This window comes from Polyodon spathula, chromosome 11, assembly GCF_017654505.1.
Source record: "Polyodon spathula isolate WHYD16114869_AA chromosome 11, ASM1765450v1, whole genome shotgun sequence".
NCBI classification, from domain to species: domain Eukaryota; kingdom Metazoa; phylum Chordata; class Actinopteri; order Acipenseriformes; family Polyodontidae; genus Polyodon; species Polyodon spathula.
In genome coordinates, this window is record NC_054544.1 from 3,108,171 (window position 1) to 3,126,676 (window position 18,506).

Here is an 18,506-nt window from a genome sequence, read left to right on the forward strand (position 1 = left end):
GCCTGTGCTCAGCACCATGCTCCCCAGCCAGAGGTAACCTTCCACCCAGCCCGTGCTCAGCACCATGCTCCCCAGCCAGAGGTAACCTTCCACCCAGCCTGTGCTCAGCACCATGCTCCCCAGCCAGAGGTAACCTTCCACCCAGCCTGTGCTCAGCACCATGCTCCCCAGCCAGAGGTAACCTTCCACCCAGCCCGTGCTCAGCACCATGCTCCCCAGCCAGAGGTAACCTTCCACCCAGCCTGTGCTCAGCACCATGCTCCCCAGCCAGAGGTAACCTTCCACCCAGCCCGTGCTCAGCACCATGCTCCCCAGCCAGAGGTAACCTTCCCCCCAGCCCGTGCTCAGCACCATGCTCCCCAGCCAGAGGTAACCTTCCACCCAGCCCGTGCTCAGCACCATGCTCCCCAGCCAGAGGTAACCTTCCACCCAGCCTGTGCTCAGCACCATGCTCCCCAGCCACAGGTAACCTTCCACCCAGCCTGTGCTCAGCACCATGCTCCCCAGGTAAACTTCCCCCCAGCCCGTGCTCAGCACCATGCTCCCCAGCCAGAGGTAACCTTCCACCCAGCCTGTGCTCAGCACCATGCTCCCCAGCCAGAGGTAACCTTCCACCCAGCCTGTGCTCAGCACCATGCTCCCCAGCCAGAGGTAACCTTCCACCCAGCCTGTGCTCAGCACCATGCTCCCCAGCCAGAGGTAACCTTCCACCCAGCCTGTGCTCAGCACCATGCTTCCCAGCCAGAGGTAACCTTCCTTCTAGCCCGTGCTCAGCACCATGCTTCCCAGCCAGAGGTAACCTTCCTTCTAGCCCGTGCTCAGCACCATGCTCCCCAGCCAGAGGTAACCTTCCACCCAGCCTGTGCTCAGCACCATGCTCCCCAGCCAGAGGTAACCTTCCACCCAGCCTGTGCTCAGCACCATGCTCCCCAGCCAGAGGTAACCTTCCACCCAGCCTGTGCTCAGCACCATGCTCCCCAGCCAGAGGTAACCTTCCACCCAGCCTGTGCTCAGCACCATGCTCCCCAGCCAGAGGTAACCTTCCACCCAGCCCGTGCTCAGCACCATGCTCCCCAGCCAGAGGTAACCTTCCACCCAGCCCGTGCTCAGCACCATGCTCCCCAGCCAGAGGTAACCTTCCACCCAGCCCGTGCTCAGCACCATGCTCCCCAGCCAGAGGTAACCTTCCACCCAGCTCGTGCTCAGCACCATGCTCCCCAGCCAGAGGTAACCTTCCACCCAGCCCGTGCTCAGCACCATGCTCCCCAACTAAACTTCCCCCCAGCCCGTGCTCAGCACCATGCTTCCCAGCCAGAGGTAACCTTCCACCCAGCCCGTGCTCAGCACCATGCTCCCCAAGTAACCTTCCCCCCAGCCCGTGCTCAGCACCATGCTTCCCAGCCAGAGGTAACCTTCCACCCAGCCCGTGCTCAGCACCATGCTCCCCAGCCAGAGGTAACCTTCCTTCCAGCCCGTGCTCAGCACCATGCTCCCCAGCCAGAGGTAACCTTCCTCCCAGCCCATGCTCAGAACCATGCTTCCCAGCTAGAGGTAACCTTCCACCCAGCCCAAATCAAATTAGTTTTTCACAAGCTCCTTTACAATACCATAGTTCAAACATTCTTAACTGTGAAACTGATAGAGCTGTATGATAAAACGTTGTAGGCATAGCTGTGGAAATGATTGCCTTCACAAGAGAGATGATGTTCTTTTGTATTGTTATACATATCTGTGTGTATATTTATTTGATCCCTTACCCTATAGCTGTGGTATGTATTTTTGAAAACAGGTTCAGCACTTCACACAGCTGCTGTAAAAAAGTAAACTCATTTGCAACAGGGATATGTACAGGACACCTTGGGCCTAGAAATCATTCCTTTTTAAAATAGTTAGTAAATAATATGTCAAACAATAGCAGCCCTTTGGGGCAATCCATATGATGGGAATGTCAATCAGCACCTCACTGGCTAGCTCAGATAGGTGCACCAAACAAATGTAAACCGAGTAACGTAGCTATGTATATTTAATAGCCGTACATTCCTTTTGTATGATGTTTACAAAAACATGTACTGTAATACCTATCCTTTTTTATAAACAATACCAAAACTGCTTGTGAAGACAACAAATAAATACATAATCAAGCCATAAGCCTTATTTACAATATTACTACTACTAATAATAATAATAATAACTAAAATAGTGCTCGCTCTTAATTCTTTTAATCAAAAAATGAAGACCCTTTATGCAGTAACACACAGTATTTGTTCAATTTACTGTCAACATGAACTAAGCCATATTTGAAATGTTGAGATAGTGCTGTAATCAGTTTGAACTCTACTAAGATCTGATGCTTATGACTGAATTGTGTAGTAAGGCATAGTATACAGTAGCTGATATAACTGAATGTAGACCTCTTCCATTTGGGCAACACATTCAAAGCGAGCGATGCTTGCTAAAAAGCACGGAGAAGTACAGGATTCTGCATTGAGATGAGAGTCGATTGCATGCGTCACATGTTCCCTAAATCCTCATCTCCCTCCCAACCCCTCTGCAGTGAACCTAATGTCCTAGATGAATCCCAGGGGATGAACGCAGAGGGTAACCTGTCTAGGTACAGTGGCAAAGATCTACCTGTGTATGTCAGTGTCTGTGCTGGGAAACCCAAGCTAACGTCTTTCCTCTCACTGTCTCTGCACACCCCATCCTTATTAACGAGTCATTGTGATTTTTTATTTGAAGCAATTTAAAAACTACTGTACACAACATCCCAATCATTCACTGTCTTATTAATCTTTTGTGGATTGAAATTCTCTGCGTTTTGAAGGAGGTTTTTTCTTCAAATGATTTGTTGCTGTGACATGATGTCTCATTGCAGTCAGTCCATGGTGCCATGACATCCATTCGTGTGTCCTGGCTTCTGCAAAGCAATCATGAGCCCGTCTTGGGAACCTGGTGTGAGGGAGCTGGAGTTGCAACAGTCAAGGGCTTATTTTTGTTTCACCTAAATGCCTAAACCTAAACCTCAAAGCCCTTTCTGAACAGCTTGCTATTGGATCCTAAAAGCATTAACCAAACAGAGAAGCACAGACAGCAACTTTGGGGAGAACAAATGACAGTCAAGATGTGGTGAGCTGCCTAACATAATGAACTGAGTAGGATATCGACTAAGGGAGCTATTAAACAGACAAACACAAATAAATACATGTTCTTTGAAAAAGTTAGAGCTTTTTTTTATTTTTGTCTGCGTCTGGGTCATTAACCAACTGCTGTTCTCCATCTCGTTTTTGAGTCAATCTGCAACCTACTCTGTCATATTCTGCCTAACAATGTAACAACCCCTCTCAAACTCTCTGTTTAAAACAATAGTGTTATTTAGAGAGGCTTTAATGTGACAGAAGCCTGCAGCAATATGATGTGTGTTGCCGCAGCTCCAGCCTCCCCACATTCTCCAAATTGTTTGATGTGTGATCTCTAGATTGGGTTTATTTGATGTCTGGCTGTTTTATTTTTAAAATAATTGTCTAAAGAAGTGATATTAACCCTTAGAACACTGACAACAGTAGTTTTGTCCTAACCTTTCATGTAATCAATTTTCACGGAAACAGAATGTATATTAAAAATTCAAAGCATATGTTTTGCATGTGTCTGTGTCAGTGTTGAACAGATCATGGTACGTAGAGCAATACAATATTGAAAGTTCACTGTAATAATATATAATCACAGTGTAAGCATGTATGTACAGTACAGTATTTAGATCATACGGTACATATAGGTGCGAATCGTGGACTGGTATGTTATGGTAAAATAGTTCAGGACTGCTTTCCAGCACAAAGATCAGCCTCAGACATACCCCAAAGCTATAGCAGTGAAATGATGAGACAGCATAACCTCATGTAGCTAGAAACAGCAGTAAAATCACTTTTACATTTTTGTAGGATAAAATCCTAACTACTGCCTGTTGCAGTAGTTAGGATTATGCTCATTTTTGTGGGGGAGGGAGGACAACGACATAAAAATGATATTCAAAGCTCTCTTGTCATTTGAAAAGAAGGGTTTTAATGCAAACCTGTGCTGCATGTTTGTTTGTGGCTTTGCATTCTCTGCAGGGTGGCCAGTGTTCAGAGTGAGCCGGGGCAGCAGAACCTCCTGGTCCAGCCTGCCCTGGGCAGGAAGAGAGGGCTACGGCAGGTGAGGATAGTCGATGGCTTACATACTCACTAGTACAGAGCTTCCTCCTCAGGGGTATGGAACGAGGTCTGCAAGCAATTACCAGGTGCTCCCTGAACAATTATCAATAGTCAAGTAGACTGAAACCATGTGCACTTTATAAAGAACAGGAACAAACAGCTATTTATAAATCTGTTCTGAGGATTTCAAAATACTTAGAGTAAAATAATTAAAATGTCATTCTCATTTGTAATGCTTCATTTGTAATGCTATTTTTTTTTTTTTTTTGCAGTTTTAAGTATTGTATTTTTTATGAGTTTAATAGCATTAACACCATTATTTAAAGTAGCAGTATAGATTGTAACATTATGTTGTGTGTTTTTTTGGTTCCGTGCTAGCAGTAGTCAAAACACCAACATCATGTTAAATTAGTGAACACCTGCACAAGTAGAGATAAATATGAAATATACCGTGAAGTGCCTTGGGATTGATTAAAGAAAGGGGCTATGTAGGTTTTATTAATAATATTATTTAAAGAGTTTGAGTCAGTCTCTAAATGACGTAGAACGTTGTCCTGCTTGTTGATTTGCTGCTTTATTTTCGCGTCTGGTTGGTGTAGCCGAGGAGGCCTCTGCTTTTGATGCAAAAGACCCAGAACGAGCCCCACAGTCGCCCCAGAGCTCGCCTCTCCACCACACGCAGGAGCATCCAGCCCAAATCCAGGACCCTTGGTAAGCTGCACCTCTTCACAAAGCTTTACAGCAGCTACAGGTCACTGCTGCTGTTCCAAAGGCAGAATTCGAGGAACTGACTGTTTGCAAGAATCCTTACAGTCAGCGCTGCTTTGCACATGTGCAGTGGATTGTCTGGGTGTGGCGAAGATGACAAGTACAGAACAGATGCATGGTACACCTGTGCAAAGCAATGTTGTCTTTGCAAGGGTTCTGGAAAACAGACGAGCCAGAAGAACGTGAACTTGCTGGTGTAACTTATTATCCTTGTCCCCCCCCCACAGAACAGAAGAGGTTGGTTACCTTCCCTAAAGCACAGCCTGAGGCAGCAGCTTTGTCCCCCCCAGCTGAGAGCAAAGAATGCCCATCAGAGAACCAGAACCTCGGAGTCACATCATCGTCTGCTGCCTCTCCTTCCATTGTAACTGCAGACCTGCACAGCCCCACAGCAGCCAAGGTGGAATACCAAGATACTGTACTCAGCACATCACCTGGTGACATTATGTGTTTAGTACAAAAACTTATTACAACATTTGGCCATTGCAAGGACTGGTGTGAAAACAAACAATGTTCTTTGAAAAAAAAAAAAAAAGAGTCTTTGATTTGCTGAGAACTAGTCCCACTGCTTCACATTTCACAGAACAGAAGAATGGAAAATAATTCACTTTTAAAGCAAAAACAAAACAGGAATCAAACAACAAAAATAGACTTTGCAGCAAGCACTGCTTGCTTATATACACATGCCTACCTAGTCACATGACTAACAGGGCCCAAACAGAAAATAAGGTTTTCGAAATTAAACATTTTCCAAAAAGTAATTAAATAAACCAAAACTAAATGCTGACTGAAAGGAATAAGATATTTGAGTATGAATGAATAAGAGTAGTGGTACAAAATAATAAATCAGTTATTTACTGTACCTACAGTATACAAAACAGCAAACCACCACCAAAACACACACTGTTTACACAGCACTCATATGTATGTGCCAGGCAGAAACTGTTCTCAGGGACAGAACCAAGTCACAGCCATTAGTGTAGATTTTGAAAACACAGATGGACAAATGCATATTTTAATTTGCTTTTACTTCCCCAACCTGTAAAGGAACATTTAAATCTGAATGCATCATGTAACATACAAACATAGAAAGCACACTCTCTCTGGTTGTGTGTTGTTTCAGGTGGAGACAACTGGCTTGGAGACTAAGAACAAAGCGGAGCCACGGAGCTGCCTGTCCCCTCCCCCACCTCCTGTGCTGGGCACCCTGCCCCACCCTGCCTCCCTGCCTCCAGAGAGCCCCAGAGAGACCTCCAGCCTGCTGCCGCACACTGACACCGTCCTGCACATCAGCGAGGATAACGACACGGAGAGCTCCCTGCTCTCCCCAGCCTTCACCTACACCTACGTCGAGCTGGGGAAAGACGAGTCCCACGTTTAAACAGCTCCTTTCATCATCTGGCTGTACAGCGCGCTTGCAGAGCGCTTTGAGAGAAAGGAACCATCTCTGAATGGGGATGAATGGAATGAGTAGGGTTGGAGTGCATGGATTCCCAAACCTCCTAATTTGGACTTTTAAATAGTGAAGCACAGTAAAGCCATCAGTGCTATTACCCCTGTGTGCCTGGCCCCATTGTTTAATAGCTTACCACTGTTACTGTGGTAAGAGTTTACAGATTCTGCAGGTACCATTAATACTGCTCAGAGGAACTTGATACCTTAACACGTAAAACGTCTTCAGTTTACCTTTTGATAAGTTGAGATGGCTTCAGGTGTATTTGTCATACTGTATATTACTGGGATTTTAAAATGAAAGTCCAAATTGGTAAATTCCATGTATAATGAATCTAGCTCGGTGCCAGTGAAAGGGGGTCTATTTATTTAATGGGTGTTGTGTGAATTAACTAAATAATGTGCTAAAGGTCTATCCTCCTGTATGGTAGTGATGTTTGATGGCAGGAGAGTGGATTGGATAGATAGAGAAATTCAGTGAGATAAGTTTTGCAGAGGTATAGACTAACTATAGCGTACAAAAGTAATACAGTAAGTCCTCGTTGTGTTAGAAGTCCTGTCTGTGCATTGTTAATCGGTATTGTACACACGCTGGCCACTGTTAGAATCAGGGCCGCTATGACGGCTTGGCATGGATGTGGCAGAGACTCCACAGGAGTTTAGCCATGAATAAAACGTTAACTTTGTCCCACAGATCTGCAATTGCTTTGAGGTCTGGGGTTTGTGCTGGATAAGGAAGATGACCGAAGGCTGTCCCTGACAATGCCTGTATGGTTGATTCCCATACTGTCATCAGTATTTTGGAGTGGACTTGATTAGCGACAATGCCCAGGTCCACATGGCCAGTGGCTAGTGCTTGTATCCATACATGTTACTACCCTGTATTCCAACCCATTAACCCCCCCAGTAAAACTGTTTGTATTTTATCTTGAACTAAGAAGCTGCTTGAAAAAAGGCAGATATGTTTTGCTTTTTTATTTGCAAATACGCTGGTAGTAACAAATTAGATCAGATGCCTTAAATGTGCACAATGCCAAAGTGTGAGCCGCTGGACTGTATTGTGTCCCGTGTCCTGTGTCTGTGAGATTGCCTGCTTTTGTCCATGTAGTGCTGGACTACTTAGAAACCCAACGACACACACAAACAATCAACTGGGCTCTCCCTGATCATTACTCCCGATTACACTGCATTTAAAACATGTCTTCTGTTAAAACTGATTTGTATGTAACTCTGTCATAATACAATGAATGTGTCCAACTTAACTCTGAACTAGGGTGTGCAAAACTGTTTTATTGATGCTAAAGCTTAGTTTACACCTAAGTTACTTTGTTACAAGTTGCTTGATCTCACTGCTATTCTCAGCATCTGCGTTCATGCTTTCATTGGCTGGGTGCTACAGTAGCTACAAGTTGCACTTTCAAGTCATGTCAGTCTGTACCAGGCTTCATGAATTTCTTTGCATTTATTTTGGCATCTGGTGGGTAATTTCTCCTAAAGAAAAAGCCAAATAGGGTGATTTTAGTTTTTTTTGTTCACACTCTCCCTGTGCACACAAGTATGCAGAGATGGAAATTAGACTCACAGTGCACAGCAGTTTCACCCATTCTAGGTTTTTAGATGAGCTTGATCAGCCCCAGTGTATCAGTAACAAGCTCAGCTGTCTTACTACTGTAAACTCATTGTAAAACTTAGAATGGATCAGACTGATATGCAAAGGGAGTCATTACTCCATCCCTGGTACATAACCGTGACAGAGTGCTGGTAGATTTGTGAAGCAGGAATACTCCCGGGGCCAGTTTTCAAAACTTGTAATCTGGATCACAGTGATTGGATTTTGTAATCCTATATTTTGTGATTGAGATTACTTTTATTTGGATTTTTTTTTTTTTTCAGAAAAGGTCACTGCTGGATTACATTTATCCAGATTACGAATAATTCCTTTCTTTAAAAGGAATCTCGATCACAAAATATAGGATTACAAAATCTGAATCCCTTTGATCCAGATTACAAGTTTTGAAAAACCGGCTCCAAATGTCTAATGAGGATTTACGTGTCATGTGTCTGCTGCAAAGGTGTTCCACTGTTTTAAACGTAGCCCCCCTTTATCGTGCCAATCCTTTTAGTAGAATGAACGTGCTGTATATGTTAAACATAATTATACATATACTTAAATAAAAGTGGATTATTGTTTTGTGTGCTATTGATTTCTGTTTGATTACATATAGACAATAAATGCGCTGCTGTGTTCTACAGAGTTTCAACATGGCTTGTGACCTATGAAAGTGGACCAAACACATATGCTTGCAGAAAAAAAAAAGAAGTGCCCATGTGACAAACCTATTAATCCTTTTACATTAGAAACATTAACAAAGCCTATTAAAACACCCACTGTCCTCTATAGTTCTGCGTTGACTGAAACCTCCAGATTCTAAATATTGCTTGAACATGTACAGACTGAATTCATGTAGGTCTCTCTAGCTCTCAGTAACAAGCTGCAGTGTGATGACGGTTATGAGAGGACTGGTTGCCTTGACGATGGTTATGAAATATGTTTCCATGCTAATGGCTTTGCAACTGGTCTCCATAGTAATGCTCTAAACACCACTTACCTTTGTAATCAGCATGCACCCTCAACCAAATAAGAAACTGACTCTGAACTTTACCTTCTGCCACTCCCATCAGTTTGCAATCCTGGATTTGACATCAGATCTGATATACAGTACAGTATTGTATCGAGCTACAGCTGCAGGATTTCAATCAACTGTGCAGGACAAGGAGACGACTCCCCTCCCCCTCTACAATAAGTGGACCCCTGTAACCTAACAGCCAGCAGCACCATTCCTTTTGATCTACATTCTCAGACCTTCCTGTAATAATCAAATTCATAAATGGCATTAAAACACATCGCCTTGTCATAAGCATACGTGTTGCAAGTTTTGAATATGGTAATAAGTAAGCAACAGAAGGTGTAAAGATCCAACACTTTCACACTTCAACCATCGCTTTTCAGGGGGGGGGGGGGGGGGGGGGGGGGGGGGGGGGGCGCAACCCGCACCATTATGTATTGCACATGGTACTGTAAACCTTATTCAATTGTGCACCCTTCGTTTGATTAAATGTTCAGACCGTGAGTTACTAAAAGTGGAAAGAGATTTTATGTAAGGTATACCCCCTGTCAATCAACGTTGTCAGCAGTACGAACTATAGTTCAAGCCTACGTAAATTATTAAAAATAAATTGAAGTTACAAAAGTGCAAGGCTTTACTGGTAATTGACCATTCTACAACCGTACCCTGGAGACTTAGTTTTGTAAGGTTAGTCAAGTGACCTCTGAATCAAGTTCTAGTCATTTTCATAAGTTTTGTTAACTTCAACCGAGTTCAAATAGACCATTTAAAATGTAAAGAATACTGTTTTGTAGGATCCACATCTGAAGTCACCTTACATTACATTTTTGATACACGCACATTGTGTACACCCCCCCCCCCCCCTCCCCCTCCCCCCCAAAAAAAACAAAAAACAAAAAAAACAAAAAAAAAAATGGCAGTTACACTCACTTTGTAGTAGTCCCCTGTTTTGCTTTCTGCCTGGACGATAAGTTAGACCATTGAGTCTACGTATGTTACGACCTACACCGGGCTCATAATGCCTCATCCAGTATTTAAAGTTTGTAAAAAAAAGTCCCCGTCTGTGTTCTAGGCACAAAAAAAACAAGCATTGGGTACAAAATGTGTCAGAGTCTACAGTGTAGGAATCCAGTGTTCGCGTATTCGTAATGTCATTGCAATGTATCACAGTAACCATTTAACCATTAGAACATAAGAAAGTTTACAAACGAGAGGAGGCCATTCAACCAACCTTGCTCGTTTGGTTGTTAGTAACTTATTGATCCAAACATGGCTCTATATGACACATCATTCGCTAGTACTGAACTCTGTAAGAACGAGAAATGTTGCAGATTCCGGGAAGGGTGCCTTTGGGACATGTAGTGCAGTCTGTTTCAACGCTCTGTTTCGAACGCCAATCGCGGGAGCCCTCAACAACTACAACTCCCAGCACCCCTTGTACGAGGAAGAAGCTGCTGACGGAACGCGTGGATTTTCGGAACCGAGAAAGCAAAAGCATCACCGTCATGTCCTACACAGCTAGAATCGGACCTTCTATTCTGAACAGCAATCTGGCATGTCTGGGCTCAGAATGCATACGAATGCTGGACTGTGGCGCCGATTATCTCCACTTGGATGTGATGGACGGGTAAATATACATGTGCAAGATGTTTTGTGTGCATTTAATTCAGAGCCATTTGTAGTTAATATTGTAGCATACTGGCCTGATTGCTTCTCTGGTAAGGATGTTATCAGGGGCAGACACAAGGATCTATGTATAGTTTCTTGTAAACATGTTTTACACACTTGATAAAACGTCAACATCCTTAGGTCACAGCGCATAAGCATTACAGTAACGTGTTGTTTTGGTATGCAGAGTGCATTACAATAAAGCTACATTAAATATCAACAAAGGCTTTATTATTTCCCTGTATTGTGCAGCTGCAGAAAGAGCCCAGTTAGCTCGCATGGTCCCTAACTTTCTGCAGCGCACGTACTGCGACTGCTAGCAATGCTCGTGAACTTGTTTCGACTTACCACGTGCGTTTGTTATTGGTACATGTAAGAAAAATACAGACACTTATATCAGTATTTTTTTAAGATCAGTACCCGAAATACGTCTTCATTTTTTGGTGCAGTTTATTTCTAGTTACAGTGTAATTTTTTTATTATAAATATTGTTAAATGTTTTTGCTCACTGTGGCCAATACTGTGGTCTGGCCTTCTTTCCAGCTTGAACCTGGCCTCCGTTGAATAAAATAAATAATTTTTAACACTGTTGCATGAGATGCATCAGGGGTATGTGATGCAGTTATGTACTGTTAGGTAATGTACTTTATACTGTAAAGTAAGAAAATAGTGCATTGCCAATACTGTTGATTGTAGAGTTCTTCAGTATAACAGAGCTGTGTATTCTGTTGTTTCAGGTGTCACTGTTGATTGTGGTTCAGTTCTTGACAGAGCTGTGTATTCTCTTGTTTCAGGTGTCACTGCTGATTGTAGAGTTCTTGACAGAGCTGTATATTCTCTTGTTTCAGGTGTCACTGTTGATTGTAGAGTTCTTGACAGAGCTGTGTATTCTCTTGTTTCAGGTGTCACTGTTGACTGTAGAGTTCTTGACAGAGCTGTATATTCGCTTGTTTCAGGTCTCTCTTGATTGTGCTTCAGTTCTTGACAGAGCTGTGTATTCTCTTGTTTCAGGTGTCACTGTTGATTGTAGAGTTCTTGACAGAGCTGTGTATTCTCTTGTTTCAGGTGTCACTGTTGATTGTAGAGTTCTTGACAGAGCTGTGTATTCTCTTGTTTCAGGTCTCTCTTGATTGTGCTTCAGTTCTTGACAGAGCTGTGTATTCTCTTGTTTCTTGAGAGCTGTGTATTCACTTGTTTCAGGTGTCACTGTTGATTGTAGAGTTCTTGACAGAGCTGTATATTCTCTTGTTTCAGGTGTCACTGTTGATTGTAGAGTTCTTGACAGAGCTGTATATTCTCTTGTTTCAGGTCTCTGTTGATTGTAGAGTTCTTGACAGAGCTGTATATTCTCTTGTTTCAGGCATATTCTTCTTCTTTCAGGTGTCTCTGTTGACTGTAGAGTTCTTGACAGAGCTGTATATTCTCTTGTTTCAGGTGTCACTGTTGATTGTAGAGTTCTTGACAGAGCTGTGTATTCTCTTGTTTCAGGTGTCACTGTTGATTGTAGAGTTCTTGACAGAGCTGTATATTCTCTTGTTTCAGGTCTCTCTTGATTGTGCTTCAGTTCTTGACAGAGCTGTGTATTCTCTTGTTTCAGGTGTCACTGTTGATTGTAGAGTTCTTGACAGAGCTGTATATTCTCTTGTTTCAGGTGTCACTGTTGATTGTAGAGTTCTTGACAGAGCTTATATTCTCTTGTTTCAGGTGTCACTGTTGATTGTAGAGTTCTTGACAGAGCTATATATTCTCTTGTTTCAGATGTCACTTGTTGACCTTAGAGTTCTTGACAGAGCTGTATATTCTCTTGTTTCAGGTGTCACTGTTGATTGTAGAGTTCTTGACAGAGCTGTGTATTCCAGTGTGCACTGACATTCAGATCACAGTGACAAACGACAGTGTATTCTCTTGTTTCAGGTGTCACTGTTGATTGTAGAGTTCTTGACAGAGCTGTGTATTCTCTTGTTTCAGGTCTCTCTTGATTGTGCTTCAGTTCTTGACAGAGCTGTATATTCTCTTGTTTCAGGTGTCACTGTTGATTGTAGAGTTCTTGACAGAGCTGTATATTCTCTTGTTTCAGGTCTCTCTTGATTGTGCTTCAGTTCTTGACAGAGCTGTATATTCTCATGTTTCAGGTGTCACTGTTGATTGTAGAGTTCTTGACAGAGCTGTGTATTCTGTTGTTTCAGGTGTCACTGTTGATTGTAGAGTTCTTGACAGAGCTGTGTATTCTCTTGTTTCAGGTGTCACTGTTGATTGTAGAGTTCTTGACAGAGCTATATATTCTCTTCTTTCAGATCTCTCTTGATTGTCCTTCAGTTCTTGACAGAGCTGTGTATTCTCTTGTTTCAGGTGTCATTGTTGATTGTAGAGTTATTGACAGAGCTGTGTATTCTCTTGTTTCAGGTGTCACTGTTGATTGTAGAGTTCTTGACAGAGCTGTGTATTCTCTTCTCTTGTTTCAGGTGTCACTGTTGATTGTAGAGTTCTTGATAGAGCTGTATATTCTCTTGTTTCAGGTCTCTCTTGATTGTGCTTCAGTTCTTGACAGAGCTGTGTATTCTGTTGTTTCAGGTGTCACTGTTGATTGTAGAGTTCTTGACAGAGCTGTGTATTCTCTTGTTTCAGGTGTCACTGTTGATTGTAGCGTTCTTGACAGAGCTGTGGATTCTCTTGTTGCAGGTGTCACTGTTCATTGTAGAGTTCTTGACAGAGCTGTGGATTCTCTTGTTTCAGGTCTCTCTTGATTGTACTTCAGTTCTTGACAGAGCTGTGTATACTCTTGTTTCAGGCACTTCGTACCCAACATTACCTTTGGTCACCCTGTGGTGGAGTGTCTTCGGAAGCAGCTGGGGCAGGGCCCTTTCTTTGGTGAGTTCAACCTCCTTGCCTGCAACTTCGTGGTTTTCAATTCCAATGCCTGTTTTAAATCAGTTCCCAATTCCAATTCTCATTGTCTTTTTAATCAATTCCAACACATCATTGATCAAAATTGCAATTGGCAGTATTCTGTTAGAACAAGCTCCTCAAAGTGGCAACAGATTACTTCAGTTGACTTCAACCCTGTCTGCAGTGCCTCCTCCCATCCCATCCTCTAATAAAGTATTTGCAAGTGTGTGTGTCTGTGTATGTGTGACTTGCTCTCTGTCTCCTCTTGTACAGACATGCATATGATGGTTTCCAGTCCAGAGCAGTGGGTGAAGCCAATGGCAGCAGCAGGAGCCAATCAGTACACCTTCCACCTGGAGGCCACTATCAATGCCGGGGCTTTAATCAAAAACATCCGGGAGAATGGCATGAAGGTGAGAACCCTTTTTACCCGCCTGCCCACTACCTGCTACCATCTCCTCGCTCCCCTCTACCCACCACCTGCTACCCTCTCCTCGCTCCCCTCTACCTTTCACCTGCTACCCTCTCCTCGCTCCCCTCTACCTTTCACCTGCTACCCTCTCCTCGCTCCCCTCTACCTTTCACCTGCTACCCTCTCCTCGCTCCCCTCTACCCTCCACCTGCTACCCTCTCCTCGCTCCCCTCTACCCACCACCTGCTACCCTCTCCTCGCTCCCCTCTACCCACCACCTGCTACCCTCTCCTCGCTCCCCTCTACCCACCACCTGCTACCCTCTCCTCGCTCCCCTCTACCCACCACCTGCTACCCTCTCCTCGCTCCCCTCAACCTTTCACCTGCCACCCTCTCCTCGCTCCCCTCTACCTTTCACCTGCTACCCTCTCCTCGCTCCCCTCTACCTATCTCCTGCTACCCTCTCCTCGCTCCCCTCTACCTTTCACCTGCTACCCTCTCCTCGCTCCCCTCTACCCTTCACCTGCTACCCTCTCCTCGCTGCCCTCTACCCACCACCTGCTACCCTCTCCTCGCTCCCCTCTACCAATCACCTGCTACCCTCTCGTCGCTCCCCTTTACCCACCACCTGCTACCCTCTCCTCGCTCCCCTCTACCCACCACCTGCTACCCTCTCCTCGCTCCCCTCTACCCTTCACCTGCTACCCTCTCCTCGCTCCCCTCTACCCACCACCTGCTACCCTCTCCTCGCTCCCCTCTACCCATCACCTGCTACCCTCTCCTCGCTCCCCTCTACCCATCACCTGCTACCCTCTCCTCGCTCCCCTCTACTACCTGCTACCCACACGGTGAGAGTTACACACGGTGAGAGTTACACACAGTGAATGTTAGTGGGCTTGTGGTTACTGTGTCCTCTGCAGGTTGGCTTGGCTATCAAACCTGGCACCACAGTGGAGGAACTGGGTCCCTGGGCAGGGCAGATCGACATGGCCCTGGTGATGACAGTGGAGCCTGGCTTCGGGGGGCAGAAATTCATGGAAGACATGATGCCGAAGGTAAGTGTGTCCATGAAAAATGTTCACACTTACCGTAGAGTGTGTATTAAAGGAAAATGTGAGGTTTACCTGTAATGAGTGATCTACAGGCTATTGCTTTTAAAGGTTTAACATTTTACATTTCTAGAGTACTCGTTATGAGATTTTGGTTTCCAGAAAGTTTGTTCACTTAACATAGGTTTTATCTACAGCTAAAACTGTTTTCTTTGTTTGATTTATTTATAGAAACTGTTTATTTAATAATTGTGAAGTTAAGTTCTCAGAATGGCTGACATCACATCATTTTTCTGTTCACTGCAGAGCAATCCAGCTCTTTTTTTAGTTGGCTGCAGTAGTGTGGACCGCCCTCACTGTTTTAAAAACAGCACACTAAGAAGACCACACTTGTTAGAAGCGTCTCTGAAAAGTGTTTTAAATCTCATTGTCTAGGACAGACAAGGCAAACGTTGGCCCTTCCAGTTCTGGCCTTTGTTTCTTCCAGTTCTGGTCTTTGTTCCAACCCTGTTCTAAATTGTTTAATTGAAGCAATGAAGCCTCCATCCAGACCCTGAAATAGATGATTATATCATTGGTCCTGTTAAACCTCGAGGGATTAGCCAGCCCTGGTCAAGGGTGAAGCAGTTTATTTAAACTCCTCCTGCAGAATCAAATGATAAAATCAATTTCAATGGATCCAGTCCGAAGGCTGGGTGTGTTATGGCAGTGTGATGATAGACCCTTCCCTGAAGAACACTGAACTCTTATTTAATTGTATTCTGTAAGTTTGACATGTATGTGGAGGTAGATGGGAACTGGTTTCCTCACAGTTTATTGTACTCTGCTTTGTGTTGCTGTGGGATTAGGCTTCCTTCAAGATGTGGTGTGCAGGTGAATTAGAGCAACCCCCTTTTCACATACTTCAGTAAAGAGCATTTATTTTAGCAGAGCCTGACACTTCCTAGGAACAAAAACTATGCAAAAGGGAAACTACAGGGTTCTAATGGGATTTGTATGAGGAGCAGGTGCATGTTGAATTGAGATGAGTTTAGCTAATGAGACGTAGGGAAAAGTGAATCACTAAGCGCTGAGCTGCCAGGGAAACTCTGGCTGGAATGTGTTTCCAGATCCGGAGGCAAGTTCATTTCTTCAGATGCTGTGTGATGAATGTGGAAAGAAAAGTGAAAATATCAACCTGCTTTCCCCTCAAGACACACATGGGAGTTCAGTTCCAAAATGCCTGGGTTTTTGGCAGAGTTCTGGATCAAGTGTAGTAGTCAGTTCCATGTGGGGAAAAAATAAGTGAATCTGCAGCTTTAGGGAAAGTTTTTGTAAATTGAATACATACTGTGCTACATTCACCTTCTTAAATCCCCTTATATCAACTTATATTACCAACATTTTAGCAGTGCCCCTGTCTCCTTGCTTTAGTTACACATTATTCACATTGCTCAATTCACATCTTCCCCTGCCAGGGTGCAGGGTTGTAAGCATGTCAGTCAACCAAGTCCAGCCTGGCTCTTTGCAGGTCAGTATTCAGGCATCCAGACACTACCCCAGTAGTGAGATTCAGGAAGTGCTTAAACTGATCATTATTTGCGTGAAAACATGCATCAGGTTTACTGCAAAAGCTTTCAACTTTATGGATATTGAAATGTTTGCAGATGGCCCAAAAAAAAGTTGCGATACGGAGCAGGCTGTTTAATTGCATGTACTCTTGTTTTGTGTTTTTCAGGTGAACTGGCTGAGAACACAGTTCCCTTCCCTGGATATAGAGGTAGATGGAGGAGTGGGGCCTGACACTATTCATAAATGTGCTGAGGTAAGCCTGGCCTCCTGTCCTGTGCTGAGCCAAGATGAAGCCGTCATCTAACAGTGAGGCATGGACGGATTGGAACCTGTTTGCTGGAATCGCACACAGACCATGTGTTTCTCAGTTAAATGTTCTTGTTGTGTGCAGCTGGAGGCGCGGTGCTGAAGTCTGTGTTGTGTTCCTCCCCTCAGGCTGGAGCGAACATGATTGTGTCGGGCAGCGCCGTCATGAAGAGCGACGACCCCAGGTCAGTCATCAACCTGCTGAGGAACGTCTGTATGGAGGCCATTCAGAAGCGATCGCTGGACCGCTGAAGGGACACGCGGCTCTGGGGGGCCTGTCCGCTTGCTGGGACTGTCGCTGAACCTGTAGGCCTTTCAGGGGGTGAAGAGTTTCACCAACTGGCAGACCAAAATGACAAGGTTTTTTAAGCAAACGCCCCTATTGACAGCTGTTTACCTCATCAGGTATCCACCCATTATGATTACATCACAAGTTAAACTGCTGTTTTTTCAAATGGAGCATGATCTTACATGGGTTGAGCTCAGTTTTTTTTTTAACGAACAGAAATGCGTTAAGGACTAAACACTGGTTATTTTTATACACAATACAGAGGTCTGTAATAAGCTCAGAAAAGGGACCGAGTCACTTCTGAACTTGTGTTTTATTGAGTTTAACTATAGGGCTGTCGGCTTGATTGAAGGGAGAGCGACATGCTAGCCTAATAAGATTCACTATTGTTACTGTGTCTTCAGGCACTTCCCACTTCCGCAGTGATACCAACCTCCAGTTGCTACAGAATTGTCTGTTTTCCATGCTGTCCCATCTCCTACCTCAGTTTTATCTGTGTACTGCTTCTTAAAAGATGTCAGTCCACGAAATGGCAAGCTGCACCTTACAGAACTGCGCCTGTGTGGAGCTGTTCTGACGCAGCGATGCAGAAAGAGCACGCTGTTACAGTAGAAATGCATTCCACATTGTATGCTAAAAACAGTAAAACAGTTTAACAACCCATTCGGATCCATTCCTGTTTTTAGGTTCCTCTTAAAGCTAATTCCTCTAAAATAAAGTGTAGGTTTTTATTGCCAACATCTAGTTTAAAATGCAAGGTGCTTTGTATTTGTTTGGCTGTGTGGGGTACATGCTGAGGGATCAATTCAAATCCTCCCTTATATTTAGGGCATAGTCCTATTTTTTCTGTACTGTAGTAAATCAGTGGCCACCAGGTGGTGCTGTTTTCTATTCTGCAATTTCTTAACCTGCATCATTTTCATAGAGATTGTATTTTTTTCTTTATCAAACATGTTTCTGTTCTTAATCATTTTAAAATATAACATGAATTTGTTCGTTAGACATTTATTCTTGTTCATTTACCTGTTATCATTATATTCAAAAATCTAATTTTAATGGTGTGTGCAGTTTTGAGCACAGGATTGTTTCTAATGTAGAATTGGAAACTTGCAGCACCTACCCTGAGATGCATGAAGAGAGTGCAGCACAGCAGGATTTTAAAAGCTTAACACATCACAGCACACAGTGACTGCAGATTACTCTAACGGAGCATTCTGTTTCTTTTAGAACATTAACCAATAAACAAAAGCGCAGTAAACTGGATTATAAATGCCTTGGGTTACATTTGCTGATCTGTGTACTGTATTTGAA

General features: G+C 43.8%; 2 protein-coding genes across 16 annotated transcripts in view; both read left to right on the forward strand.

Annotated features, from left to right (window-relative positions):
- Nucleotides 1-8,602, forward strand: part of LOC121323429 (protein unc-80 homolog) — a 66,323-nt gene extending 57,721 nt beyond the window's left edge. For 12 of the 15 annotated variants that reach the window (XM_041264512.1, XM_041264514.1, XM_041264513.1 and 9 more), the window contains 5 exons: nucleotides 2,555-2,611; nucleotides 4,107-4,188; nucleotides 4,787-4,898; nucleotides 5,183-5,355; nucleotides 6,079-8,602. In XM_041264512.1, coding sequence (XP_041120446.1) covers nucleotides 2,555-2,611; nucleotides 4,107-4,188; nucleotides 4,787-4,898; nucleotides 5,183-5,355; nucleotides 6,079-6,336 — 682 coding nt within the window. In that variant the 3' untranslated portion in view covers nucleotides 6,337-8,602. The remainder of the gene's footprint in view (nucleotides 1-2,554; nucleotides 2,612-4,106; nucleotides 4,189-4,786; nucleotides 4,899-5,182; nucleotides 5,356-6,078) is intronic. The other 3 variants (XM_041264520.1, XM_041264521.1, XM_041264527.1) reach the window with 1 other exon arrangement.
- Nucleotides 8,603-10,484: 1,882 nt separating this feature from the next.
- Nucleotides 10,485-18,197, forward strand: LOC121323641 (ribulose-phosphate 3-epimerase-like). Its single transcript, XM_041264815.1, has 6 exons — nucleotides 10,485-10,661; nucleotides 13,491-13,570; nucleotides 13,862-14,001; nucleotides 14,921-15,055; nucleotides 16,767-16,853; nucleotides 17,036-18,197. Exons 1-6 carry the CDS (start codon nucleotides 10,540-10,542, stop codon nucleotides 17,156-17,158), a joined length of 687 nt encoding a protein of 228 aa, XP_041120749.1. The 5' UTR covers nucleotides 10,485-10,539; the 3' UTR covers nucleotides 17,159-18,197.
- Nucleotides 18,198-18,506: the final 309 nt, after the last annotated feature.

Excerpts from the sequence above, each read along its gene's own strand:
- LOC121323641 (XM_041264815.1), top strand. The coding sequence starts at position 10,540 with ATGTCCTACACAGCTAGAATCGGACCTTCTATTCTGAACAGCAATCTG. Across the intron at positions 10,662-13,490 it reads CACTTGGATGTGATGGACGG|GCACTTCGTACCCAACATTA; the intron begins GTAAATATACAT and ends CTCTTGTTTCAG. Across the intron at positions 15,056-16,766 it reads TGGAAGACATGATGCCGAAG|GTGAACTGGCTGAGAACACA; the intron begins GTAAGTGTGTCC and ends TGTGTTTTTCAG.